The following is a 9,815-nucleotide window of genomic DNA, read 5'->3' on the forward strand; positions in this document are numbered from 1 at the left end:
GAACACAGCGTGCGATTGCAGGGGAACGTGGATGGCAGAGAGGGCGCATGTGAGGGAAAGGAGGGGAGTACGGGGGACAAGCGAATGCCGGGTGCAGGCAGGAGATAGGAGCCGGTGCAGGGGGCATGCAGTGGGAGTGGGACTGCTGCCTGTCCTGTGTAGTCAGGGGTGGGAGGAACAGGACAGAGGGATGGAATTCCCCCCCCCCCCCCAAGGAGAGCAGAGTCCACCCCAAGCAGCGCACAGGGGCTCTGAATCTTGGGGGTGCACGTTCTGCGTTGCTGACTCTTGGGCATCGATGGCAGGTGACGCATCGCCAGCCCCTGCTGGATCCAATGCCCCAGTGAGGAATGCCTTTTTGAGGGAACCGTTCTGTTATTGGCTGCCTTCCCTGCCTCCTGGGGAAGAGCAGCCAATCAGGACTGCTGCAGAAACACACAGCACTCCCCCCACTTCGCCAACCAAGAGGAGTTTTGGGGTAGGAGAGGGGGGAGAGGGAACAGTTGACACTGCTCCCATGGGGGGTCGGGGAAGCAGGGAGCAGAAAGAGTCCAGCAGCGCAGGCAGCTTCGCTTCCTCCTCTCCCTCCTAGGCCTGCCATATTTCTCACTAGCTAGTGGCAACACCAATTCTCTCTCTGTGTCATGCACACGCACGCATGCGTGCACACACACACCCACGCACGCACAGGGAGGCAGCAGGAATTCAAAACGCAGAAGACAGATCATACAATAGGTTTTCATATTTTTTTTTTACCATCTCCTGATCTGGGGGGATCTGACTCCTGATTTTGAACGCGATCCTGGTGCCATCTGGGTCTCATCCAAAAGACAGCACCACCTCGCACATTGCTTCCTCTCTCTCGAGTCCCCAGCATCAATTCTATGGGCCCCTTGGTGCTCCTTGGGGACCCTCCCACGTACTAACCTGCCCTGCAGCTGGCTGGCTCTGAGTCACAGCACAGGCTGAGCTGGCTACAGCCAGAGAACAGCTGCGGCCAATGGCACGTCCCAGGGCTGGTCAGCTACCGCTAAGGATTAAGCAGGATCTCTGTCCTCTATCCGGCCATGCCGGAATCACTCCCTCTGCTGCTGAGCTTCTGTGTCTGCAATTGCCAACCCCAGGCTGTGCCCCTGCCCAGCTCTGGGCCAACATGGAAGGGACCCCGTCGGGGCAAATTTAGCTCGCTGTTTAGGGTGTGAAAAAGAAGCCTTCCCCAAAGCCCGTGGCGGATTGGACTGCTCCAGGAACTGTCTGAAATGCTGGGAAAAGGGGGTTTAACCAAAAACATGCCCCTGGTGTGTTTGCCACCAAACCCCAGCAGCACTGGGCTAGTGCACAAGACCCTGGGAGGGGGAGACACCCCGGTTCCCCCAGAAGGGCACAGCAGCATAGCCAGGTCCTGGAGGGGACAGGACGCGAGGGCTGCCCTGCCAGAGCTGGGCCTGCCTTACAGCCATTTACCAACATCCTCCCAGCTGCTCTGCAAGGCGGGGCCACGGCCGCCCCTCACCACCCTGAAGTAGGAACTCAGGCCTTGGCTACACTGGCGCTTTCCAGTGCTGCAACTTTCTCGCTCAGGGGTGTGAAAAAACACCCCCCTGAGGGCAGCAAGTTACAGCGCTGTAAAGCGCCAGTGTAAACAGTGCCCCAGCGCTGGGAGTGCGGCTCCCAGCGCTGTACGCTAATCCTCGCGAGGAGGTGGAGTACCTCCCAGCGCTGGCACCGCGACCAGACTCGCACTTCAAACCACACTCCCGCGGCAGCGCTGTACGGCTGCAAGTGTACCCATACCCTTTGGCAGCTTCTTGCCAAGCGCCGAGTCACCGACCAGACTAGAGCTGGAAGTCGGGAGGCACATGACACGGCCCGGACGCGGGGAGGAGAGATGTGCAGCCAGCACGACAGGGGAGCTACGAAGACAGAGACTCTTGCTGCCGTGTCTGACAAAGGGCGACTGCAGAGAAAACGTCTCAGACAGTCAGGAACCCGTCGCAAACGGGCACCTGATCCTGGCAGCCGGCCTGGCCCCACAGAGCAGCCTGCCACCGCTCAGGGACAGAGATGGGTCAGAGCCAGGGGTGACTCTGCCCTGGCGTGGGTGGGCAGTGCTGCTCCGGCTAGTTAGGCCAGTGATTGAATCGGGGCCCTTTCCCCGTTGCACAGGAGCGGCAGAGCCCCCCGTCCTGGGCTCGCTGCCCTTCCCCCGGGGCGGGGCTGTCTCCACTGCGGGGCTCCCGGCTCGGCTGGGGGAAGTGACGGCTGTTGGGGCTATGGGGCAGAGGTCTGAAGTCCCCCTTACACGGCTCTGCTGAGAGCCCCTTCCCCAGAGCCAGAGGGAGCTCGGGGGGGCTGCCCCCCCCAGGAGCTGGCCCAGTAAAGGACATGACCGCCGCCCCCCTGTTCTCTCCTCCCCTGGGACCCCGCGGGCCTGGCTCTCTGCAGGGGTCAGCTGGGTCTGGCCCCAGCCCGCGGGCTGCTGGGAGATGTAGTCCCCGCCCTGCCGCCAGCCCCGCGGGGCCCCGCAGGAACACTACAGCTCCCAGGGTGCCCGGCCCAGCCGCTCCCCCAGCCCAGCTGCCCGGGCGCCTGCGAGCCCGGCTCGTGGCTGGCGCGGCTCCGGCAGGAGGGAGCAGGGGGCCCCGCCGCTCCCCAGCCCGGCCCGGGACCAGGCTCCCCTCCCTGGGCGCGGTCCCGTTGCGGCGGAGCCGGGCCACGCGTGGGCGTGGGGGCTGCCGCGCAGGTAGGACACGCGTGGGGCAGCTGGAGCAGGGGGCGCCCGACGCCGCGGTGATGGGGGCGGAGAGCTCAGTGCCGCTTGGATATGCTGGAGGGGCATTTCCTGCCCCCTCTTTGATGCAGCAGCGCAGGGGGTGGGGTCGGACTCCTGGGTCCCCCGCTGCGCCCTGTGCTCTGCCCGCGGGGGGTGGGGGAAGGGCTTAACAATGGGGCGGGGGGGGAATATGGGGAAAAGGGAGAGACGCGGGTGGGGGGGGGACCATCCACCCGGGGGCGGGAGATTAGAGGGGGGGAGGGGAGAATCTGGGCAGAGTTGGGGGAGGGGGAGAGGCGATGCAGGAAGAGGAGGGCGGGATGAAGCAAGAATTGAGGGGAGGGAAGGGGAAGACTCCACAGAAGGGGAAGGGAAGCTGTACAGGAAGGGGAGGGGAAGAAGCGTTGTGCAGAGTGGGGGCAGGGGCGGAGGTGGAGCAGGAGAGGGGGGAAGAGGGTCTGTGCAGAGCGGGGAGGCCGTGCAGTGGGGAGGGGGGAGAGGGTCTGTGCAGAGCAGGAAGGGAGAGTGGGGGAAGGGGAGGCCGTGCAGGGGGGAGAGGGTCTGTGCAGAGGGGGAGGGGAGAGTCTGGGAGAGGGGAAGAGGATCTGGGGGAGGAGAGGAAGGCCAGGCCATGTGGCAGAGGAGGGGGAGGCAGCTAGGCAGGAAGAGGAGGGGATAGAGCCAGCCCACAGAGAGGGAAGGGCTGAGCAGCTGGGGGAGGGTAGGGGAGAAACTGGGCAGGGGGAAGAGGGACAGCACCCGTGGGAGACACCGCAGGTGCTGGGACAGTCTCAGTAGGGCTGAGCCCTGGGGTGCGATTCCTTGCTGGAGGGAGACGCCAGCGGGAGCCCAGGCAATGGTGCTGGTCTTCAGGCACAGACCTGGTCTGGAGTGGGGCGTGAAGCCCTGTGAGCTAAGGGGACACCACAGCAAGCCAACGCGGCTAGGAAGGGGTTAACTGAGGCCTGTGGGAGAGAGAAAGCTGTGGCACCTGCTAGCTAAGGTGCTGCGCCCATGCCAGGCCTCCGTGAGAACGCTGCGGCCCACCATCTCACTAGCCTTGTCTTCTCTACAGAGCCATCGAGTCAGAGCCACCTCATGCCGACAGGACACGTCCATTTCTACGCAGCCCCCCAAGCTGTCCTCAGCAGCCTGCCCGCCCGCCCTCCGGTGCTAGCACGCTAAGGAGACAGCGTGTGCTCAGAGCCCGAGCTGCCAGCTCCGCAAACCCCGCCTGGGATCTGACGGCCCTGCTCGGCTGTTCTTCCTCGCTCACCATTGCTGCCAATGGAGCACGAGCCAGAATAGGATGCAGCCCCCTCTCTTGGCCCTGCGGAGCCGACCCAGCTCAGGAGTAAAAAGGAGTCGCTAAGGGTACGTGTGCACCATGGTGAAAGGCCTGCGGCACGGCTGGCCCGGGCTCGGGCTGCACGGCTGTGTAGACATCCAGGCTCGGGCTGGAGCCTGGGCTCTGACATCCCACAATGTGGGAGGGTCCCAGTACCTGGGCTCCAGCCTGAACCAGAAAGCTGCACTGCGATGTGATAGCCCTGCAGCCTGAGCCTCGATGCCACGGGTTTACTGCAGTGTAGATACACCAGAAGGGGCATGGGGCACACAGGGAGCAGAGCATGGATCACTTGGGCCAGCTGAATCACTGTGTCCCAGCAGGCGGGTTTTGTCTGCTCTCCCCGTGATGTCTCCGCACACAATACTGGGGGACGGTCCCTTGTTTAATGCCAGCAAGAGTTTTCATTTCCCAGAAGATGGGAGCAGGGCTGCAAGCAGATCCCGCATCCTAATGATAAAGGTGTCCCTGGCGGCCAGGGACCAAGCCTGAAGGCGAACATCTAAGGCAGTACACAGGTCCCAATAGTACCATCCGCCCTGTGAGCGGATCTGGGCTCCAGCAGGTCAGCCCTACTTTAAAAATGATTCTTCCCCTCATAGCAATAAATGAAATGGTGAAAGCCTGAGCCAAGTGTAAGCCGTGCAGTGATGTCTGCCTGAGTTGAGGGACACCTAGCTTGGACGGGTGCAGATTTCCCCACTCATCTCAATGGGATGTTAACTCTGGACCCTACAGATGGCAAGTAACAACCAAACAGTGCTAGCTAGTTGCTAGCAGAAGCGTCCAGCCAGTGTGTTGACTCCACACTGTCAATCAATCTTCCACCCATTCCCAGCTGCCAGTTGCCTCTCATGCAGCGATCGAGACTTTCAGCTTCCCCCAGGAAGATGTCTGCAAAGCCTTTCTGTAATTTCGTTCAGGATTCAATAGCACGTTGAAAACTGAGCGTGTGGGGACAGCATGAAGCAAAGTAGATTCAACATCCAAATACAGAGTGTGGAGCTGCGCTGCGTTACTCAGCTTCATCCCTGAGTCCACAGAAAGCTCCGTTTCCGAATGTATTTGAAGCTGCTGCAGGCTTTCCACCAGAGGCTGCAGAATGTAGGCCCAGCTTCTCACAGAGCTCACCGAGCCCTGACTGTGATGCTGCCCCAGAGCTGAAGTGGATTAGTCCACAGGGACATTTCCAAAGCCCCTGGGATGCGCTGGGGTGCGTTCTCTGGGGTATCCCCACTCAGCATGCTGCTCACTCAGCCGCGTGTTCTGATGGGCAGGCGTCTCTTGTTGTTGCAGGTCCCAGCGAGGCGTGATGACGGAACCACCCTCCCCTTCTGAAGCAGGGGCAGAGCACACAGGGAGCAGCACGAGACCAGAATGAGGGAGAACTATGATGCCATGATTGCTCTGGGTAAAAACAGTCCCCGCCTGCGGTGTGTGCCCTGCATTGCACAGGCAGTGCTCCGGGGAGAGCCAGCGAGGAGCACCTCCCCCTAAATTCCCTGAGGGGCTGGTGGATGGAGCACTGACAGTGTTGGGGGCTCTGTACTGGCTGCAAACAGGCAGGCCCTGCAGTTGCGACCCCAGCCCAGTGGCACTGTGCAGGAGTGTTATCTCCACTGGGACTACGGCCCTATTTGGACTCCTCTCCTAAACCTATCCTCTGTCAGCTTTGGGCGACTGGGTTTGCTGTGCCCGAGAGCTGGCGGGTGGCTTGGCCTGCCCTGCATGTGGCCAGCAGCCTCTGTTGTGTCTCATGCAGGGTCCCCCGTCGCCAAACCCGAGATTGTCCCACGGATCGAGCAAGCCGAAGAGCCTCGTGCCAAGGCTCCTGGGGAGGCAGAGAAAAGGGAGGCCCCTGGCAGCGCCAGCCCAGGTCAGTGAGGGGCAGGGGCAGGGGCAGGGCTCTTTCCCAAGCCAGATGCTCCAGGTCCTGGAAGCAGAGTAAGGATGTGGACTAACCAGTGCTTGTGCCGTGTCAGGGCAGGAGGATCCGGGCATGGGTGGTGTTCTGCCAGCCTGGAGGTCCTGCGGAACCCCAGCCGCAGCGACTTGCCATCGCTGGTGCTCGGCCTGAGGTTTGCGTCCTTTCCTGTGGGAAGCAGGAGCCCTTCTTGCGCCTGGTGGGTGTCTCCAGGGGGCTGCGCTGGGGACTGCAACAGCCCCCACATGGAGCTGTGAGCTTGTGGCACTGGTGCTGGCTGCCTGTCCCCGGCTGCAGGCACTTTGAGCTATTGCTGGGGCCCAACAAAACGCTTACTGGTTTGGGTCACGGTTGCTTATGGGGCTGCCTCCCTCTGAGTGCTGCTGCCCGTGCTGTATGCAGGAGGGAGCCTCTGCTGGCATTGGCAGGGAGGGGTGGGGGAACTCCCCTCTCCTCTCCGTCCGCCAGAGCCAGGATTTGCCACCCTTCAGGCGCCATGACACCACGGGTGATGGGCGACTTTATAAAACCCGAGGGAGCTGGAGGGAGGTGCAGCCAGCCCCTCCTGGGCTGCTTGTGACACTTCCTGAAGCGTGGGGGAATCTGGGCTTGATTCTCTTCCCCTCCCACCGACAGGATCCGTAGTTCCCAAGCCCGAGATCGTCCCGCAAGGTGAGCAAGAGCTGCAGCAGCATGGTGGCGAGCAGCAGATGGGTCTGGAAGGACGAAAAGGCCCTGAGAGCAGCTGCTCAGGTGAGGAAACACCCCCCCCCCCAATCTGCCAAGCAGGGGCAGCCTGAGCAGCCAAGCAAACGCCCTGGCACCATCCGCTGCCAATGTGACCCAGCCCTGCGGTGAGAGGTGCTCAGTCTCCACAGCCCTGCCAGCCCTTGGCCAGTGAGGGAACCACTCGGGGCTCGTTCACATCCCTGGCCCCGGTTCCCAGGACTCGCTGGGTAGCTCAGCAGGGGGCGGTACTGGAAGTGCTGGGCGTAGTTCTGTCCCTGAAGAAGCCAGGGATGTGGCTGGCTGCTGGCTGGGGGTTGGTGGGTTACCCGACGTGCTGGGCTGTCTGATTCCCCATCTCTCTCTCCCCTCCACCCGGGCAGATGACTGGCTCATCCGGACGGTGAAGGTGGAGGAGGACTATGAGGAGTGGCCTGCAAGTCTCAGCGCGGAGGTGCTGCTGTCAGGGCAGCTGCAGGGCAGCGGCTTGCTGCACCCCGACGGGGGCCACGGCTTCCTGGGCGCATGCAAGCTGGAGAGGCCGAGCCTGGAGGACTACGGCAGCTATGGCGACCTCCCGGGCTTGGCCCTGCAGCAGTGGCAGCTCCTGACCGAGAAGCCGTATGGCTGCACTGAGTGCGAGCGGCGGTTCAAGGACAAGCTGACGCTGCGGCTCCACCAGCGGGTGCACACCGGGGAGAGCCCCTACGCCTGTGGGGAGTGCGGCCGCAGCTTCAGCCAGAAGCCCAACCTGGTGGCCCACCAGCGCACCCACTCCGGGGAGCGGCCCTTCCCCTGCGCCCAGTGCGGCAAGGGCTTCAGCAAGAAGGCCCACCTGACTCGGCACCAGCGCATCCACACGGGCGAGCGCCCCTACCAGTGCGCCCAGTGCGGCCGCTGCTTCAGCCAGAAGATCCACCTGGGATCGCACCAGAAGACGCACACTGGGGAGCGGCCCTTCCCCTGCGCCGAGTGCGGCCGGAGCTTCCGCAAGAAGACGCACCTGATCCGGCACCAGCGCATCCACACCGGGGAGCGCCCCTACCAGTGCGCCCAGTGCGCCCGCAGCTTCACCCACAAGCAGCATCTGGTGCGGCACCAGCGCGTGCACATGGAGCCGGAGCCGGGGCCGGAGCCGGGGGCGTTGGCCCAGCTGGAGACAAGTGCCCCCTGCAGGCTGCCAGGAGTGGCAGCACCACCCCCAGGGTCCTTGCCGGAGCAGAAACCCTTCACCTGCCCCGAGTGCGGCAAAAGCTTCAGCTGGAAGAAGAACCTGACGTCGCACCAGCGGCTGCACCTGGAGGGACGGCCCTTCTCCTGCGCCGAGTGCGGTCGCGGCTTCAGCGACAAGCGCCACCTGACCGCCCACCTGCGCAGCCATATGGGCCTCAAGCCCTACGCCTGCGCCTACTGCGAGAAGAGCTTCAGCCACAAGCCCAACCTGACCACGCACCAGCGCACGCACACCGGGGAGCGCCCCTTCGCCTGCCCCGACTGCGGCCGCAGCTTCACCCACAACCAGCACCTGGTGCGGCACCGCCGCGTCCACACCGGCGAGCGCCCCTTCGCCTGCCCCCAGTGCAACCGCAGCTTCAGCTCCCGGCCCAACCTCATCGCCCACACCAAGGCCCACTCGGGCAAGCGGCCCTACATCTGCGAGCAGTGCGGCCGCGGCTTCAGCCGCAAGTCCCACCTGGTGAGGCACCAGGCCGTGCACACCGGCACCCGCCCCCACGGCTGCAGCCAGTGCGGCAAGCGCTTCAGCTCCAAGACCAACCTGGTCCGGCACCAGGCCGTGCACACGGGGCACCGGCCCTACATCTGCACCCAGTGTGGCAAGAGCTTCAGCAGGAAGACGCATCTCCTGAGGCATGAGCGTACCCACGCTGCCCCCCTGCAGAGCGACAGGGGCAGTGCCTGGGCCATGCACGACCCCCTGAGCCAGCAGGCAGCCTGCCTCTAGCGGTGGGGGACTAGTGACTCGCAAGGCTCACCACTCCGAGGGACCAGCTGCTCTGCTGTGAGCTGGACAAAGTGCGGGCAGGTGCTGTGCCCTTAGTGCCAACCTGTAACCCCCCTCCCCGCCGTGCTATCCCAGCCGTGGGCTCCCCACACATACACTGCTCTGCAACACTCCACTCTCACCCACCCTGCCCCCCCGTATCCCAGTCCTTCCCTGTCACCCTGGTTCTGCTCATGCACTTCACACCCGACCTGCAGCCCCCTGCTAATCCAGCCTGGGGCTCCCTTCCCCACCAGCTCTGCTGGTGTCCCTCATTCCTGACAGCCAGCCATCGCAGTCCTTCTCTAGAGCCTCACTTCATCCTGGCCCTGCAGCTCAGCCCAACCTGCCATGCCCGCCTGGGGCTCCCCACCCACACAGCTCTGCCACTCGCCCTCAATCCCAGCTCTCCGGTGTACGGATGGGACGGGAGAGAGAGAACTGGGAAGCCACAGGAAAGAAGCTGCCTGAGTGTCCTGCAGCGAGACCCACTTCTGATCCAGATGTGCCTTGAGAGCCCAGCGTGCTGTTCACACAGCCCAGCCCTTATGGGCACAGGCAGGGACACCACTGGGTGCAGCTGCCCTCAGCCTCAGCCTGTCCATCATCCACCTGCTGCAAGTGATACAAACAGCACCTGCGAGACGAGCCCTTGACACTGCCTGGGCAGCTGACCAGGCAGGAGGCGGCGTTAGGACTCATCGCTGAATCATTCCTAAGCTAGAAAGGGGCATAATCCCATTCCCTGAGCCAAATGGTGCCATGAACAGTGTTATCGAATGATGCTGAAGATGAGTTGGAAGCTGGCTTCTCAGCCTGGTCAGTTCCCCAGTCGCTGGCCAGGGCACCCGGCAGTGGTCCAGCAAGAACTGAGGGTGAGCGAGAAGGGAGAGTCTCTGTTCTCTACCTGAGAGGGGGCACAGCAGGGGACCCCCAAGCAAAGGGGCATTTGAATGTTAACATCCCTCTGTAATTAAAGACGAAACTTAAGTCCGTTGCCTGGCTAGTGCTGTGAGCTGGGCATTTCCTTCTTCACACCTGT

The 9,815-nt window shown here is 63.1% G+C and overlaps 1 protein-coding gene across 1 annotated transcript; it reads left to right on the plus strand.

Annotated features, from left to right (window-relative positions):
* The first annotated feature begins 2,570 nt into the window (after positions 1 to 2,570).
* On the plus strand, positions 2,571 to 9,763 carry ZNF467 (zinc finger protein 467). Its single transcript, XM_050942603.1, has 6 exons — positions 2,571 to 2,743; positions 3,849 to 4,147; positions 5,418 to 5,532; positions 5,884 to 5,997; positions 6,682 to 6,798; positions 7,155 to 9,763. The coding sequence occupies exons 3-6, from the start codon at positions 5,499 to 5,501 to the stop codon at positions 8,732 to 8,734; spliced, it is 1,845 nt and encodes a 614-aa protein (XP_050798560.1). The 5' UTR covers positions 2,571 to 2,743; positions 3,849 to 4,147; positions 5,418 to 5,498; the 3' UTR covers positions 8,735 to 9,763.
* Positions 9,764 to 9,815: the final 52 nt, after the last annotated feature.

Source organism: Gopherus flavomarginatus, chromosome 2, assembly GCF_025201925.1.
Source record: "Gopherus flavomarginatus isolate rGopFla2 chromosome 2, rGopFla2.mat.asm, whole genome shotgun sequence".
NCBI classification, from domain to species: domain Eukaryota; kingdom Metazoa; phylum Chordata; order Testudines; family Testudinidae; genus Gopherus; species Gopherus flavomarginatus.